Source organism: Chlorocebus sabaeus, chromosome X (genome assembly GCF_047675955.1).
Source record: "Chlorocebus sabaeus isolate Y175 chromosome X, mChlSab1.0.hap1, whole genome shotgun sequence".
Classification (NCBI taxonomy): Eukaryota; Metazoa; Chordata; class Mammalia; order Primates; family Cercopithecidae; genus Chlorocebus; species Chlorocebus sabaeus.
Window position 1 is genome coordinate 132930283 of NC_132933.1, and position 19087 is coordinate 132949369.

Here is a 19087-nt window from a genome sequence, read left to right on the forward strand (position 1 = left end):
GAATGCAGATGTAGCAAATTGATGAATTTAGTTTGAGTGGAAGAAGCTGAAGGATCCTAGGAAAAGCAACTGTTTTCGGTAGGTCATATTAAGACACACTTAGTTGATTATCTTTAAATGGATTACACTTTTCTGTGTTTGTTTACATAGGTCTTTATCGCCAGTACCTAGAAATGCTGAACACTACAAGCAAAGACATTCTCACGGGCATTATGGCTGTGAATATAGGAAGGATCCAAAAAGACCCGTCGCTTGGAGAATGGACAGTGAGAAACATGGACAGAGTAAACCAAGGATTCCCTCTCGTGGAAATATATATTACCAGTCTTATGAACATAGATCACCTTCCCCTAACATAAGAAACTCTTTAGAAAATGTTTATATGTATAAGCCTCACCGAGGATATTCGCCTGGAAGAGGGGACAGTAACAGGAGAGCTCAGTATATGCCCAAATACTCAGAGGGTATACCCTACAAAGAGCATGAGAGGAATTCTTATCCCCAGAAAGTGCAAGGAGGGTATAGTCCTGATGACCACAGAGTTAGAGGAAGTGGAAAAGGAGGGAAGCCACCTCAGAGGTCAATAGCAGATTCTTTTAGATTTGAAGGAAAGTGGCATGAAGATGAGTTGAGGCACCAGAGGATACAAGAAGAAAAATACTCCCAGTCAACTAGAAGAGGCTCTGAAGACTTTGAGACAAGGAGCTCATTTCAGAAGAGGTATAGGAAAACATTAAACCTGGGTAATTTGGTATAATGCCTCAAGTGAAAAGGTCTGTTTACTTTACGGTTGAAGATAACCACCTTGAAAAGCTTTTGTCTAAAAAGACAAAAAGCATTGTAATTTAGTTATGGTGCACTGGTAGTAGTGAAGTATTTCTTTTTACAGTAAATCATGTTGATGGCTAGAATACTTTTAAAAGATGGTATTTTCCTCTTTAACTGCCTTATGCCTCTAGAATTGGCTTAAGGGATTATAGATTAGTTTGCCACTGCATTCTGCATTTAAAGCCATGCTGCCCAACATTCTACACATATAAATTCTCCCTTTCTTCTCTCTATTGCAAGTGTAAACTGCTTTATGTCAACACAGGTATCCTGAGGATCGTGATTTCAGAAAATATGGACACACATCAAAAAGACCTAAAGACGTGGAGAGGTATGAAAGCAGAGAGCCTGCCAGGAATCCAAAGTGGAAGCCCGAGCATTCCCTCCCACCTTACCAAGAGGACACAGACCAGTGGAACCTTGGGCCCCAGACTTATCGACATGCTGAGAGGGAACACCCAGAGACCAGTTCAGCAACCAAAGTATCCTATGACTATCGTCACAAACGTCCTAAGCTCTCGGATGGGGACCAGGACTTTTCTGATGGGAGAACTCAGAAGTACTGTAAGGAAGAAGATAGAAAATACAGTTTTCAAAAAGGCCCTGTAAATAGAGAGTTAGATTGTTTTAATACTGGAAGAGGGAGAGAGACTCAAGATGGACAAGTCAAAGAACCTTTTAAACCGTCTAAGAAAGACAGCATTGCCTGTACTTATCCAAATAAAAATGATGTTGATTTGAGGTCTAGTAATGACAAACGGAAGGAAAAAATAAAGAAAGAAGGGGATTGCAGAAAAGAGAACAATTCTTCCAGTAACCAACTTGATAAAAGTCAAAAACTTTCTGATGTGAAACCCTCGCCTATCAATCTTAGGAAGAAATCACTTACAGTTAAAGTAGATGTGAAGAAAACAGTAAATACATTCAGGTATTATCTTTGTTTTTTCTTTATGATATTTGATAATGTTTCTACAATCTTTATTTGCAGCTTCCAAAATAGAATTAATAGTTTGTTTAGAGTCCGTCGAGTGGGAGGGATTGCCAAGAATTTTCCCCAAAAAAAGCCCTGTAGTGAGGCTGTTTCCTGTGATTAGTTACATGGGAGCAATTTCGTGTCTCCTTGTTTCCGCGTCCTATCTCCAGATGCTTCTTGGATGTGGGGCATTCTGTGGAGTTGTTCCTCTTTACAAATTCACTTGTTTTTATGCTGCCAGGTTTTCCTTATCCAAGGATTAGCTGGGTAGAGTTCAAGAAAATCTAGTCCTTGCTCAGTTTCTCAGAGCCTGTGCTTTCTGTGGCCTGAGATTCAGAGAATTTTTTGAGCTGAAAGGGACCTTAGCAGGACCTAGATTTATACAGGAGGAAAGCGCGGCCCTGAGAGATGAAGTGACTTGTCTAAGTCAGAGTGGCTTGGGCTCAAATCCACGTGTTCCCTTATGACTCAATGAGGCAGGTGACTTAATGTGGTTTTTGCTGCCATCTCAAAATGACTGGGGCTCAACCAACTAGATTCTCCCAGGTAGAGGAAATTACACCATAATCTGAGAAGATGCCTATTTTTAAGACATTTACTTTAGCCCTTAATGATTCTTTAAAAAAATAGACTATTGTTGTTATAGGTTACATTCTCTTAAAGCAGACTCACGTGCTTTGTTCCTCGACAAATATTACTTCCATTTAATGTATATAATAAGGCACTGCAGTTGGCCTAAAACTAAACGGCTAAAACTGTTCATGACCTTAATACGCTACGAGTATGTGAATGAAAAGGGGTGGGCCATGTTGATTTGGTATGTTTATATTCATGCTTGACTCATTTGTTTTTGAACCAAAAATGAGAGAAAACAAAATCCAAAGGGTTTTGGGGAGATAAACCCACAAGTCCTTTTTTGTAAAACAAAATATTTTTTGTTCCTTTTTCTTTTCTCTCCTTTTCTTTTGAGACAGGGTCTTGCTGTGTTGCCCAGGCTGGAGTGCAGTGGCACGATCACAGCTCACTGCAACCTCGAACTCCTGGGCTCAGATGATCCTCCTGCCTCTCCTGTGTTGGCCTCCTGAGTATCTAGGACTATAGGTGCATGCCACCATGCCCAGCTAATTTTTTTCTTTTTTTATAGAGACGGAATCTTGCTATGTTGCCCAGGCTGGTCTCAAACTCCTGGCCTCAAACGATCCTCTCACCTCGGCCTCCCAGAGCACTGGCATTACCAGCCTGAGCCACTGTACCTGGCCTCTGTTCCTTTTCTTAAATTTAGACATGGCAACACCCCACCTCATAGTTCTTTTGCATTCATTGCACTTGTACAAAATATTTTTAAATATACGTATGTGTATTTATATATGTGCTCAGAAAGCATTTATAAGTATGATTATATTACAGAAAGTTCAAGAAATAAAGGGGAGAATCATCCATAATTCTACTACTCTACAACAATTTTATTTGCATTTTAGTCTAGTTATTTTTCTATGTATATTTATACATGACTGCTGTGGTATATTAATAATTTTGTATCTTTTTACATATGTCTTGAATAATTTTGTGCTATTATATCTCCTACTAGTTCTTCATCTTAAAAGCACAAAAGCTTCTGTAAGTACCAAGTTTAAGAATGTTACCTTAACGGCCAGGCACAGTAGCTCATGCCTGTAATCGGAGCACTTTGGGAAGCTGAGGTCGGAGGATCGCTTGAGCTCAGGAGTTTGAGGCTGCAGTAAGCCATCATCGTGCCATTGCACCCCAGCCTGGGCAGTAGAGTGAGACTCTGTCTCAAAAAAAAAAAAAAAAAAAGGGAGGGGAGCTTGGATTATTGGATTACATTCTGATGGCTATGAGATATACATATATAACATATAGCATACACACTTTTCTTTCTTTTTTTCTTTTCAAGACAGGGTCATGCTCTGTCACCCAGGCTGGAGTGCAGTGGTGTGATCATGGCTCACTGCAGCCTTGAACTCCTGGGCTCAAGTGATTCTCCTGCATCAGCCTCCTGAGTAGCTGGGACTACAGGCGTGCACCACCACACCCAGCTAATAAAAAATATTTTGTAGAGATAGAAATCTTGCTATGTTGCCCAGGCTGGTCTCAATCTCATGGCCTCATGCAATCCTCCCTCCTTGGCCTCCCAAAACACTGGGATTACAGGCATGAGCCACCGTACCCAGCCTTAAGCTTTTTTTCTATCCAACGTTCTATTTTGAAAATGTTCAAACATACAGAAAAGCTGAAAGAATTCTACAGTGAACGCCCATATACTCACCACCTAAAGTCTACAATTAACAGTTTACTTTCATAATTACAAATGTATCTATTCATCTATTGTTCCACCTTATTTTTTGGATATTTTTCAAAGTAAGTTGCAAATGTCAGGACACTCCCATTTAGATACCTTATAAATTTTTGTTTACAGTTCCTCTTTTTTCTTTTGAGGTATAATTATATACAATGAAATGCATAAAAATTTTTAACTTTTTAATAAAAGTAATGATGTGGCCAGGTGCAGTGGCTCACACCTGTAATCCCAGCATTTGTGGGAGGCTGGGGCAGGCTGATTGCTTGAGCTCAGCAGTTCGAGACCAGCCTAGGCAACATGATGAAACCCCACCTCTACAAAAAAATACAAAAATTAGCTGGGTGTGGTGACATGTGCCTGTAGTCCCAGCTTCTTGGGAGGCTGGGATGGGAGGATTGGCTTGAGCCCGGGAGATGGAGACTGCAGTGAGCCATGTTTGTGCCACTGCACTCCAGCCTGGGTGACAAAGCGAGACCCGTCTCAAAAATTAAAACTAAAAAAATAAAAGTAATGATACCCCCATGTTTAATAATGAAGTGTGTTATAGTGAAAAGAGAATTTAAAAATTGTAACACTTTTAAAGAATGCTAGAAATACCAGTTTTGAAGAGTTTTATTTTAATAGACCTCATTAGAGATACTGAACAGTTAATTTTATAATTTGATATGAGAAATGGAAGCTTGATCTTTATCATGTGTCACAAAAATGAGCTGAAAATGGAGGCTGCTGCATCTTTTAGTTTGAATTTATAAACTATGATTTTGTGAAATCTCATCATCTGTCACTGGGGTCTGGCAGCATACCAGGGCCATCTGAATACCTGCCCAGGGCCTGCAGCATGGCTTGTGTAATGACCTCCACTGCAAATCCTCTCTGTTCAAAGACCTGAAAAATAAATAACTGAGCAAATACATGCATCTTTTCAGTATGATAAAGCGTCGTAGTCAACAAAATCTTTATTTCCTGGTGAATGGGTTATGGATGAATTTTGTGGTTTGGATTTAATTGTATGTGGACTGATCCATAAAACAAAGATAATGCCCTCAGTAGAATTATGTTTTCATCTATTAATATAAATTAGATTTTTCTTTTCTAGAAAAGAGTAAAATAATCAGAGTGCAGAGAGAACTTTATTTATTGGTTAACATCTAGAGAGTTCATCTGCTTTTTTTGGGAAATGCTAAAATGGCTAGTTTTGTGCATTTGTTTACTTAGCTTTGGTTGAGAATTGATATTTGTTATTCCAGTTATCAGTATGGTTGAAAACAAAAGGTTATCACTCTGTGAGTTTTTTAGATTCTAGTTTGTATCTAGAACAGCAGTAGGTAAACACTTGCTTGAATGTTCACCACATAGTTAATACTTCCGTTAAGAAAGACTGTATTCTAATTATCCACTCTGTCAGAAACTTCATTATCAGAAATTACATCTGAGTCATAATTATATGTTTCAGAATGTAAGTTAGGGAATCACAGTATGAAAATTTCTACTAAGGTTGTTACATATGCAAAACATTAACTGTTGTATATATGCATCGGAAGTTTTGAGGCAGACAAATGCAGGTGTTAGTTTAATGTTGGGCTGAGTGGGTGAGGGATTGACCCTTGGCTAGGCCAGGAAGGAAGAGGAGGAGGGAGAGGGAGGAGGGAGGAGGTGGTACTAATATCTGGAGCAGAATAAACTGCTGCTGATGGATCAGAGGCTTCTTTGATCTCCTGGGAAGCTGATACGAGACACCTGGGACATGGGGAAGGTTGTCCATCAGCATTTATGGCTATCAGAGTTGATGGTGGACTAAGTACATTGGCCACATTTGCGTCTAATCCTTTATTTCCCACTGAAGAGACACAGAGCCTCTCTATCCCTATCCGCTCTTTTCCCGCTTTGAAAGGGGAGGAGGTGGGTGATGGGCCCCAGAGGACATTGGAACCCTGACACTGAGGAAACAGGTGTCATGCAGGCAGGGAACAATGTGAAAAGCCATAACTGAGATTGAAGGAAGGGAACCTACTCACATAAGTTTACCTGTGATGGATACTGTTCCGCTGGAGGTAAAATAAGCTGCAGGTGGGGATATATTTTATACCCAGACCTGCCACCTTGCTGTTATGTAGCATAAAAAACTAAAGTTCTCCCCTACTTTAATTTCTCATGCGCATTTTAAAATCAAAAATTAATTGAGAGAACGTTCCCTTTCGTTCCTATTTTTGACCCTAGCTTCTCTTAGTGTCTCTTAGGAGGCCTTGTATAGGGATTCTGTTGGCAGTTAGAGTGCATAGGTTTTTGTCTTCCTGTGGACCACTGATCAGCTTTGTGACATTGGGCAGGTCACTTGGCTATAACCTTTTGGGCCCAAATTAGCCTGCAGTTCCTCCTGGCTCTGAGTCTGCTTGGATTGGCCATGTGTTGGTGACCATTGAAGCTGAGTCGACAGACACATGGAGGATCATCATGTTCATCTCTGAACTTTATATTTGAGATTTTATATTAAAAATATTAAATTTAAATTGGTCTAAGTTAAGCAAAAAATAAAAATAAAAAAAGCCAAGAAAGTTAAAAAAACAAAATTAAATTGGCCTCGATTAAAATGTTGAAGTCTGGCTGGGCATGGTGGCCCATGCCTGTAATCCCAGCACTTTGGGAGGCCGAGGCAGGCAGATCCCTTGAGCTCAGGAGTTTGAGACTAGCCTGGGCAGCATAGTAAAACTCTGTCTCTACAAAAAATACAAAAATTAGCCAGGTGTAGTGGTGCACACTTATAGTCCCAACTAATCAGGAGGCTCAAGTGGGAGGTTGGCTTGAGGAGGCAGAGGTTGTAGTGAGCTGAGATTGTGCCACTGCCCTCCAGCCTGGGCGACAGAGCCAGACCCTGTCTCAAAAATAAAATAAAATGTTGAAGTCCTCTCTCTCTCTCTCTCTCTCTCTCTCTCACTCAGTCTTGCTTTGTCACCCAAGCTGGAGTGCAGTGCTGTGATCACGGCTCACTACAGCCTTGATGTCCTAGGCTCTAGCAATCCTCCCACCTCAGCCTCTCGAGTAGCTGGGACTATAGGCACACACCAACATGCCTGGCTAATTTTTTTTTTTTAATTTTTAGTCGAGATGAGGTCTTGCTATGTTACCCAGGCTGGTCTTGAACTCCTGAGCTCAAGCAATCCTCCTGCCTTGGCCTCCGAAACTGTAGCCTCTCGAGTAGCTGGGATTACAGGCGTGAGCCACTGCACTTGACCTTATCATCTCTTTAGCTGAAACACTCATTTCAAATTGACCAAGTCATTTTTGATTCATTATTTGTTCATTCAGTGGGTATTTTTTGAGGACCTACCCTGTGTGAGACAGTCTGTCAGGGTGCCCTGGGACTAGAGAGCTGCATACGATTAGGTTTCTCCTTTGGTTTATTGGAGTGCATGTGTGACTCAGCAGAAGATGGGTGGTACCAAGCTGGGAAATTGAAGAGAGGCATCATGTAGTTGACATGTGAGCTAGGCTTCAAAGGCTGGTGTATTTCAGACACATGGAGATGAGGCAAAAGGAATTTTATATTTACAGGTTAACAATGGCAGTAAAACATACACAGGAACTTTGACCTGTGTGGTTTTGAGCAGTGAAAAGGAATAGAGGGAAAGGAGACTGAAAGGTAAGAATGCTGCAACTGCCAGCTGGATTTGACATTATCAGCTGATAGGAGAGGGCCGGCAGCCCAGTTCTGGCTGCCAGAAGGTTGTCGTCTATGAGGTAGACTGAATGCATGTTGGGGCTGGGGAGGCCCACTAGAGGACTTTTGTGCAAAAAGTATTGAGATGCGGAATGAGGGGAGGAGTAATCTCCCTGAACCTTTTCCCTCAACTCCACAATTTCTAAATTTGTTCTTAGGAAGACAGGAGCAAATTATATACAGTCATGCATTGCTCAACGATGGGGATACGTTCTGAGAAATGTCTTGTTAGGCGGTTTTGCCACTTTCTGAAGATCATAGAGTGTATTTACACAAACCTAGATGATGTAACCTACTACACACCTAGGCTATATGGTAGAGCCTATTGCTTCTAGGCTACAAACCTGCACAGCATGTTACTGTACTGAATACTGTAGGCAACTGTAACACATCAGTAACTATTCGTGTATCTAAACATATCTAAACCTAGAAAAGCTGCACTAGAAATACAGTACCACCATCATTTAAGTGGTCATTAATGGAAACGTCGTTATGCTGCATGTGACTGTAATTGGGAAAGTGCTTTATATGAACTATAGGATGCTGTATGAAGTGTTAGTTATTAGTTGGAAGAAGACAGAAAGGAAAACTTTATATGTGTCATATGGATTTTGGTATATATGAGAAGCTTCCAGAGGGCAGGGGAATCTGTTGGTTTTGGCTGCTGTTGGGTTTTTTGTTGCCGTTTTGCCATGCAGTTCGTTTCTTTGATGAGTCCTAAGTGTGTACAACAGGAAATTAAGGTTTAATGTAGCTTTTTATGTTTTCTTGGTTATTACCCACAACGCTCAGAGAACATCAGTGGAAATATCCTTAAACAGAAAAATAAACAGGGAAAGTGCAGTCGAGGGAACAAAGGATCTTGGAAGGTTTAATGAAACTAGTACCAGAAATAGTATTAGAATAGAGATTTTTGGCTGTATTTTAATTTTTTAAATTGTCTAAAATGCATCTCAAATGAGAACATTTGATCTTTTTAGCTTAACTACTTGCTTTGCGGGTATTTCCTGAAATTATTAACTTGTTAATCAATCCATACCATAGGAAATAGTAAAAAGTAAAATGTGAACCAAAAGATGATTACATTTACAAATATAAATATTTAGAACATTTTGCATTCTCATACCTAAAGAGGGTTTTTCTTGTACCAAAAGTATCATAATTATTTTTAAAAGACTAAAATTTGGAGGTTTTACTATGTTAATGTATATTTTCTAGAAAATGATAATTTTAATTTTTTCTTAAATATCTTGTAGTAGAGGAACTCTAGGATAAATTTTAATGGATAACAAGTTTAAACACTAAGATTTCAGGAATTAAATATATAATAGCTTCATAGTTAAAAGTATATAACTCCTGCGGATTGAGGATTGAGCATGGAGTGGGGACAAGAGTTTCAGCAGTAATTTGTAAGAAATTTTAAGTAAATGTTAATAATTACCCATTGGAAAACCGAACATCTTTATCAGCTTATTTCCTTTTGGGATAAACTGAGGCTTCCAGAAAAAACCTTATCAACTGATTTCCTCTGGTGTATGGACCATTTGTATAGTTCTATTTAAATATACTAGTTTCGTTCTGTAAAATGTTTTTAAAGGCTATTTTTTTTTTTGGTATGGCACAGGAATTTTGTAACTTTAAACCCCCTTAAACAGAGAGCATTTGTAATTCTTTGTTAGTGGAGGTCGTTACGGGGTGTTCTAACATTTGCCAGCAAATGTCTCTTAGCTAGTTATCATATACACAGTGGGAAGCTTGGAGCAAATTAGGAGGAAATAAGGGAAATGCGCCTTCTTTCTAATGAAAGTCCTTCTAATGAATCAACGAAACCACAGCAGTGCGGTCAACCTGCTACATGGTTACATTTCTGTGTTTCTGCCTTGGCACGGAGTTGTCCCTGGCAATGCTGGTCTGAGAGCAGGGAGCACGGAAAGTCAGATGGAAGCATTTCCTCTGATAAGTTATAAATAGACACTCAAAGCCATTTTTATTAGAGGAGCTAAAATTTTTGGTTAAAGAATATCTGTAAGCCCCTTATAACCCTGCAGCAGTTTAGATATGTGGCTGTTACATGACTTAAATAAATAAATACATATGTGCATGCATGCACTTGTACCCCCAGACACATCTGTCTGTCTGCTTTCTGCTATATGATGAGCTATTCCAGTGGTGCTCTGTTATTTAAAACATACTTCAGGGCTCTCTTTTGGATTTATCTTCTGAGCCTGTAATATAGCCATTAAGAACCCCAGCAGTTGCAAATGTCAGTTCTTTGGACAATGAGCTTGATTTTTGAGAAGAGTCAAAAGCAATTTAGAGTTAACTACAGGGAAATAAGATAGGTACAAGCTGATTAGTGCCATTTTGGGTCCAAAATGAGATATAATTATAAAATAATGAGAAAATTTCTTCATTGATGCATAAAGTACCTCCAGACAAAGAATTTCTGAGTAGTTTTAAGCAAGCACAGCATTCTTGGAATAAGGTATAGTTTTTCATTACAACAGTTGGAAGACGTGTTCATTTGAATGCTCAATCTCTAGGATGTGAGACAAAGCAACCAAGACGTCCATTGTCTCAGGGTCGTGGCACCTTCCCCATAGGGCTATTGTAAAGATGAAATGAGATAATGTTGGTAAGCTCTAAGCCCCCATGTTTGGCACGTGATAAGCCCTCAATAATAGTTAGCTCTGTATCATAACCATTAGTTTGTAAAAGTACTTAGAGGTCAGGAGAGCTCTTAACAAAAGTTATAAGATTCAGAAGGCATTAAAGTGGTAAGATAGCTGGGGTTATATAATAAATGGTAGTATTTCTTTATGGGTACATTGAGGGTGAACACTGTAACTGGTGTTAATGACCATAACTTTGCCTAACAGCTAAGACTGTTTTCTGAGAATTTAGTGAGACTTTGTAATTAAGTTAATCTCTTAACAGAATTTTATTTCAAAATACAATTCTAAGCTTCTTATTACTGATATAAAGATATAAGGATTTTTATTAAGTTAGAGAGGTTCTTATGTTTGATATCGGCTTTTTAAAGTGTGGTAGTATTTCAAGATAAAATAATTTTGCTGGACTAACAATATTTTGGCCATTTGGAAGTAGAAAATAATCTAATCAATTACATTTTGCATAGTAAGTGTCTTTAATACCTTGTGTTTTTGAAGTAAAAATTGTTTCACTTAGAATTTGAAGGATTTTATTATTAAATTGGCAAATATTTAATGACCTCTGATTTGAAAGAACTCAGAGCCATGTATCTGTAGTTAATTTCTCCTACTTGTTATTGTACATGTTTTATGGCATGGAATTTAGTGCCTTAATTATAAGAAAAGATATACATCTTTTTAGTTTTGTAGCTATCTTAATTTTTGATAAATTCTTTTCTCCACAAAATAGTTTCAAATTGAGTTAAACATTTGCGAATTATTCTAGGGTTGCTTCTAGCTATTCCACAGAGAGACAGATGTCACATGATTTGGTTGCTGTTGGCAGGAAAAGTGAGAACTTTCATCCAGTGTTTGAACATCTTGACTCAACTCAGAATACTGAAAACAAACCTACAGGAGAATTTGCTCAGGAAATCATAACAATAATCCATCAAGTTAAAGGTTGGTATATTTTGCACATACATTAGGGATAACACAAAAGTAATGTAGTAACTTTTCACGAGATACAGGTAAACACCTGCAGTATAGTTTAATAGTAATTAATACTTCATTGTAAGCTAGACTGTGAATTAGTAAATCTTTTGAAGAGAGTATCAGGCATTCATTTGAGCCTAGTTCTTAGTTCCGATAACCTTGTGCTTCAAGTGTTAGTAGATTGGAAATTGCAAGTTAGAAAGGGAGAGGCTGGCTGCTGCAAAAGACAAGGCATACTGAGAGCAGTAAGAAACAATAACTGGGAACCTAACAGGGAGGAAAAAGCAACAAAAACAGATAGGAAACTCAAGAAATCAGGAAGCCTAGGTCATTTTATGATTCTTAAAGCCCCCTGAGGGCATTACTAGGACTTTGTATCTTAAGGATGATGCTGAGTGATCAATGAAACTTCTAGTTTGCTTTGGCATTCTTTATGTCTGGGAGTTACGTAATAAATAAATACTTTTAATGGTTTGCATTAAATTGTTTTGTTTTTGCTCCTGGCGAGTTTCCATTAATTGGAAAATTCAGTGATATAGAACAACTTTCCCCAGTGATGCTACACAAATAAGGCAATTTTAGGTGTTACAAGCTGGAGGCCTTCAAGAATTTAAAATTTTTTATTTTGTACTTCCTACTAGACGATTGCATTAATCTTTCTTACCTTCATAAAATATATTTTGAAAATGAGGTTTTTTTTTCTCTGCGTCCCTCAAACTGAGGCATGTATTTACTTTAAAGCACATAGTTTGTCTGAAACAGCTCATCCTCTCAGCTCCAGTCCCTCTCACCCAAAGGAAATGTGATTCTTGGCAGAAATGGAGCTGATTTGCAGAAAAATCCAGGAGATTGTCCCAGAACAGGAACAGTAAATTAGGGAGGAGGATTGCTTAAGTAGCATTCTGATGGGCCAAGTGTATTCTCTTCCTCTGTATCCTATTAAAAGTGTGTAGCGTAGCTGATTTCTAAATGTTTTCATGCACTTTAATGTGAATTAAAGTGGCATTAGAAGGCCTTCTGTGATATGCAGACATAACAGTTAGTATTTGTTTGAAATTGTTTTGATGTTTCAGGCTTGTTTTTGAAGTTACTTTTTATTTTCATTCAACTGTGAAGCTCTGTGCCATCTTTACTTTCCAGATATAGTAAGTCTTGCCTTGGAGAAGAAAGGTTCTTGCTTTGAAAGAGCCATTGTCTTTTCCCCTGGACAAGTAAGCAGGCATGTCAGATAGAAAGAAAATTCTTTGATTAATAAATCAGGCATTTTTACTCTTGTTTGGGCTTGGGAAGGCACGTGAGAGCTACAAATTAGTCTGCGAAATAAATTTGGGTCGCACATATTTTTAAGAGAAAACAGGTTGAATTTAAAAAAATAATCCCTTCTTTCTGTGCTTTTATGTAATCTTTTAAGTGAAATCAGCTTAACATTGAGATAAAACTGTTTGTTTCCCTTTTCAGCAAATTATTTTCCATCACCTGGTATTACTTTACATGAGCGTTTCTCAACAATGCAGGATACACACAAGGCAGATGTAAATGAAATTACATTGAATTCAGATCCAGAAATACACAGGTAATGATTGATTACCATATTATACCCATTTAACTAATGGGGATAAACCTCAGAAAAGATTTGGGAAGGTGCTGCTTTCTGAACCTGCTCACCTGGGCTTGCTGTAGACTCTAGGATTCCATTTCCTTCACAAAAATAATAGGATAATCCAAGCATTATCTGGCCACTGCACTTTGATGGAATGAATAGGATGCACTGAAAACATTGACTAGCATTGTTTAAATGTGTAGGACTTTGAAAATACTTACATACCTAACTTCACTTCTGCTGTCAATAGTAATTGCTGCCTGAGGTCCTCAGTAGAAGAATGAAAGACAGTTGTTAAGCCATTGAAATCATAGGTTGCTTCATGTGATCACAAATAGGTGTTCTGAGGGCAGCCAGATGAAACCATGTGTCTTCTGCTGGCACTTGTTGGAGCAGGTTGTGTACCCTGTCTTGTGAGCTGATTTGAATACATGTGAGAATGCGGTATATCGCCAGAGCAAAGGTTGAGATTACACAGACTACTGATTTGAGAACCACTAAAGCTTCCTTGTAATATGATTCATAGGATATGAATATCCTGGGAGACTGCCATATAGGTGAAAAACTATCTGGTAGCAAGTTTCTTTTGCTTTCTCCAAAACATACTAGCTTTATTTCAAATTCTATTCTGTAATAGTAGAACCAAGGTATCAGTGTATAACATAATTATTTAATTGTACTATGCCTTTATTATTTTAGGAGAATAGATATGTCTTTGGCCGAGCTTCAGAGTAAACAAGCTGTGATCTATGAATCGGAACAGGTTAGTGAATACAATTTTTGATGAGAAATTATCTTATTGTTGGTATACTAATGGCAAGGATATTGGTGGTTGGGAGAGAAAAGGGAGTTACAGTACATGAAGAAGGAGGATTGAAACCCAGGAATCTGAAATTAAAAAGCTCTTCAGGTGATTCTGACTATCAGTCAGGTTCGAGTGAGAATACTGACAAAAGACAAAAATATTCCCTAAGAGGGACAATCCCTAAGGATAACAACTTTGTAAAATTGACACGCAATTACAGCATTTGATATTCATCCCCAAACTCCACACTGTAAAGCTTATGGAAAGTATATTAGATACCTATTTTTTTTCAAAGCAATCTTGTAGAATATATTTTTAAATTGTACATGGAATGAATGCACAGGAACAAAATTTCATTTGATATTGCCCTTCTGTTTACTGCAGAATGTATGAAACATTCTGTGGAATATGAACTAGCAAAATAAGGGAAATAAGGGACTAAATTTCTTTATTCATGTGTTGTGTGTGGTTCCCATCCAACACCTCCCCTCCCACCTCCCATTTCTTTGCTAATTAAAAAGACTGTCTTGACTAGCCAGGAGGGAAGAAAACTGGCTCTTGTTTTAGAAGAATTATATCAAGTTCTAAAAGAACTGCTAATTTATTCATTGAGAATAAAGAGTTTTTGTAGAGGAGATATTTTAATACATTTCTGATAGAATATATAAATAATTTTTTCACTTGTGAAATGATTATAATTTTTGCTGAATTTATGGAGATAGGTTAATTTGTTGAACAAATGATATTTTCAGACAATTTCTAATCATCAAAGTCCTATAATCAACTTACAGGAAATCTGTGCTTTTTTAAAAAAATCACCTATAATTTAGTCATTTAACACAAAATATTATTTGATCATCTTTTCTGGCAGTCTTACTGCTTGCATTTTAACGTAGTCACTGTCATAGTATATGTAGTTTTATATGCTTTTTTCTTTTTACTTGATCCATAATAACATTCCTTTTATGTAAAATCTCTGAATTCGCCATGACCTTTTATGATTGAGGCTTTTAAATTTTGTTTTGAGACAGAGTCCTGGTCTCACCCAGGCTGGAGTACAGTGGTACAATCATGGCTCACTGCAGCCTTGACCTCCTGGGCTCAAGTGATCCTCCCACCTCAGCCTCCTGAGTAGCTAGGACTACAGACATGTACTACCACGCCCGGCTAATTTTTTTATTTTTTGTAGAGACAGGGTTTTTCCATGTTGCCCAGGCTGGTCTTGAACTCCTGGACTCAAGGGATCCACCCACCTCGGCCTCCCAAAGTCCTGGGATTACAGGTGTGAGCCATTGCACCTGGTCCTTGTTAAGTTTTAATTAACTTTTTTCTTTTTTTTTTTTTTTTGAGACAGAGTCTCACTCTGTCACCCAGGCTGGAGTGCAGTGGCGTGATCTCAGCTCACTGCAACCTCCACCTCCCAGTTTCAAGCCATTCTCCTGCCTCAGCCTCCCAAGTAGCTGGGATTACAGGCACCCATCATCACACCCGGCTAATTTTTGTATTTTGGTAGAGATGGGGTTTCACCATGTTGGCCAGGCTGGTCTTGAACTCCTATTCAAATGATCCACCCACTTCAGCCTCCCAAAGTGCTGGGATTACTGGCATGAGCCACTGCACCTGGCCTAATTAACTTTTTTCAATAAGCACTTTTCGGCCGGGTGCGGTGGCTCACACCTGTAATCCCAGCACTTTGGAAGGCTGAGGCGGGTGGATCATGAGGTCAGGAGATCAAGACCATCCTCGCTAATAGGGTGAAACCCCGTCTCTACTAAAAATACAAAAAAATTAGCCAGGTGCCTGTAGTCCCAGCCACTCGGGAGACTGAGGCAGGAGAATGGCGTGATCCCGGGAGGCAGAGCTTGCAGTGAGCCAAGATCGTGCCACTGCACTCCTGCCTGGGCAACAGAGCGAGACTCTGTCTCAAAAAAAAAAAAAAAAAGTACTTTTCTATGTTGACTTCCACATAGTCTTTATTACCATAAGTTAAATGATTGTATATTATTCTTTTGACTTAAGTTTACCATGATTTATTTACTCATTCTTCCCTTCCTCTTAATTTTTTTTTTTACATTTGAGTAGCTTCTATTTTTTGTTATTTTAAATATACTATTTTGAATCTGTTTAGGTAGATAATCTTTTCTTTGGGTTAGAGTCTCATAGGTGGGAATCCTGGTTCAATATTAGGAGCTTTTCTGGCTGTTTATTGTCAATTGTGTCTCAAAATATCTGTATTAGTTTACAATACCATTAGCAGGATGAATACAAGATAACTTATCTAGGACTTGTAATTAAGGTTCTTGTTAGATATGGTCTTTGTGCAACTAACAGTATTGTGAATGGTTTGTCTTCTGTCAAAATTCCTCAGACTCTGATCAAAATAATAGATCCGAATGACCTACGACATGACATTGAAAGAAGGCGAAAAGAACGGTTACAGAATGAAGATGAGCACATTTTTCACATAGCTAGTGCTGCAGAGAGGTAATCAGTAGATGACAAACATCCTGTTATCAGGGAGCTTTGGGTTTTACCATAGTTTTACATTTTTTGTGTGATGATAATTTTCATTTTAATATAGGGATTTGCTCCTTCAAATCCGTCTTATATGTTTAAGTGAAATCTATTAAAATGTTTCCAGGTTATTCAGTGATTATCATATGTGGTTTGATTTAAACAACAAAAACTATGGGGTAGGTGGGTATTTGAGGTCTTTATAATTCTGAAGAGGAGTGTTACCGCTTTTAGAATATTAGCAGGAGGCAGGACTGGCAAGTTTGGGGACTATTTAGCTTGAGCTGATTGAAACTCTGATACATTGCGGACTATTTAGCTTGAGCTGATTGAAACTCTGATACATTCTGTGCTTTAGATTCTGGGTTAGTCTTTGAATAGTAGAAAATTTCCTGAAGTCAGTACAGTTATCTTTTGGGACTCTCTGTGGATGTCTGTACTGGATAATTGTGGATAACTGTACTGACAAAAAGTGAAAAAAGTCCACATTTTGTGGATATCGTCCATGAAATTGAGGCAGGTGTAGTAGAAAATGCAGAGGAGACCTAAGTTTGAATCTCATCTCTCTCACTTTACAAGCCGACCAATCTTGGACAAATTTGCTTAGTCTCTGGAGCCTCTTCATCTGTAAAATGATGTTAAAATCAATTTATGCTATGGGGCAGTTATGAATATTAAATGAGCTGGCACATGTGAAGTACTTATGTCATATATGGCAAATAGATCCTCAGTAGATTTTTCTTTCTTAACCTCATACTTCTGTTTAGGGGGCCTCAGTAGTCTAGATCAACCCCAGTTTATCTCTAGTTCTGAATACCACATGGATGGAACTCATGGCAACTCTGGGGCCCCATATGATTATGAGGTATAATTGAACAGGACAGCATTTCCAGTTCACTTGAGTTCTTACACTACTTGGATCTCCCAAAAAGTGAGACTGTATGAATACAAAGAGACAGTGCTAATTGTTTTTCCGTAATCTTTTGTATCAAATTGGTAAGATACTGTATTTGACAAGACCTTTAAGTCAAGTCTGTAGCTAACTAGGTCAGAATACGTGGACTTGATTCTGACAATAAGTTCAGGACTAATTAAAACATGGTGAAACGATGTGTTGAGGCATATAAAACAATTGAAAATGAAAGAGTTAAAATGTTGTCCCTTGCTGTGTGAAAGTCTCCAGTCTCCTAATACGATATGGTTAATGCCTGACATGACTGTGCTCCTTAATGACACAAGCTCTCTGTCATGCTTTCCTTAACTCAACAAGTGTAAGAAACCCCGAGTACCAAGAAACAGGTTTTAAAACCAGATTTAAGACAATCAACATATTTTAAAGATTGTAAGATGCTTTAGGATGTATATTTACCCCTTGACGTGATTAAGAACTTGAGCACTGGAGTTGGACCTGAGTTCAGTGCCTGGCTCTTAGATTCCTAGCTATGTGACCGACTTTGGGCAGATTATTTTGTCTCTGTTTCCTCATCTGTAAAATAGGGATAAGAGTTGTACTTGCCTCACAGTGGTGATTAAAATTAAGTAAAGTGATGAGTGTAAGGTAAAGTAGCTGGTCAGCATTAAGTACTATGAATGCTAGCTTTGAGGACAGTGTGATAGTGTGCAAGGATGTGTTCCTACAAGCTGTCTTTTGCTGGGTCTGTTGGATTATTTTATTTGTATCGGATAGGTGGTGAGGCACAGTGGAGCCATGAGGAATTTTTAAAAGTGAGACATTACTTAACATTCATCCTGCAAAAGTAAACAATTCAGTAGCTTTTAGTGTATTCACGAACTTATGCAACCGTCATTACTATCTAATTCCAAAACATTTCATCACCCCAAAAGTAAACCCTCTACCCATTAGCTGCCACTCCCTGCCCCATTTCTCCTTCCCCCTTAGTCCCTGGCAACCACTGTTCTATTTTCTGTATCTATGGCTTTGTCTAATCCTGACATTTCATATAATCATTTTTTTGTTGTTGTTGTTTTGAGACAGGGTCTCTGTCACCCAGGATGGAGTACAGAGGCATGATCACAGCTCACTGCAGCCTCGACCTTCCGTGAGGCTCAGGTGATTCTCCCACCTCGGCCTCCCGAGCATCTGGGACCACAGGCTCCTGCCAGCATGCCCGGCTGATTTTTCATATTGGTTTTTTTTTTTTTTTTTTTTTTTTTGGTAGAGATGGGGTTTCACCATGTTGCCCAGGCTGGTCTCAGACTCCTGCGCTCAAGGGATCCACCCGCCTCAGTCTCCCAAAGTGCTGAGAGTACAGGCATGAGCCACCACACCTGGCCTGACATTTCATATAAATACGATAATAGAATATGTGGCCTCTCATAACTGACTTCTTTCCTATAGCATAATGTTTTTAATGCTCATCCATGTTGTAGCGTGAGAATTCTTATGCATGGCTGAATAATATTCCATTGTATGGCTGTGTCGTATTATGTTGATCCATTCACCAGTTGATGGACATTTGGGTTATTTCCACTTTTTGTCTATTGTGAATAACTGTGCTGTGAACATTTGTGTGCAAGTTTTTGTGCAGATACCTGTTTTCATTTCTCTTCAATATATGGCTAGGAGTGGAATTGATGAATTTGATGGTTACTCTATGATTAACTTTTTGAGGAACTGCCAGACTGTCTTCCAAAGTGGCTGGACTATTTTACACTTCCACCAGC

General features: G+C 38.5%; 1 protein-coding gene across 9 annotated transcripts in view; it reads left to right on the top strand.

The window, feature by feature from the left end:
- The window catches only part of BCLAF3 (BCLAF1 and THRAP3 family member 3), a 75057-nt gene that overhangs the window by 24892 nt on the left and 31078 nt on the right, over window positions 1-19087 (top strand). For 8 of the 9 annotated variants that reach the window (XR_012092063.1, XR_012092062.1, XR_012092064.1 and 5 more), the window contains 6 exons: window positions 151-720; window positions 1094-1756; window positions 11275-11450; window positions 12942-13056; window positions 13783-13846; window positions 16257-16372. Coding sequence is in view for 6 of the 9 variants with exons in the window: in XM_037986387.2 (XP_037842315.1) it covers window positions 151-720; window positions 1094-1756; window positions 11275-11450; window positions 12942-13056; window positions 13783-13846; window positions 16257-16372 (1704 nt within the window). In the remaining 3 variants the exon portion in view is untranslated. The remainder of the gene's footprint in view (window positions 1-150; window positions 721-1093; window positions 1757-11274; window positions 11451-12941; window positions 13057-13782; window positions 13847-16256; window positions 16373-19087) is intronic. The other variant, XM_007991233.3, reaches the window with a different exon arrangement.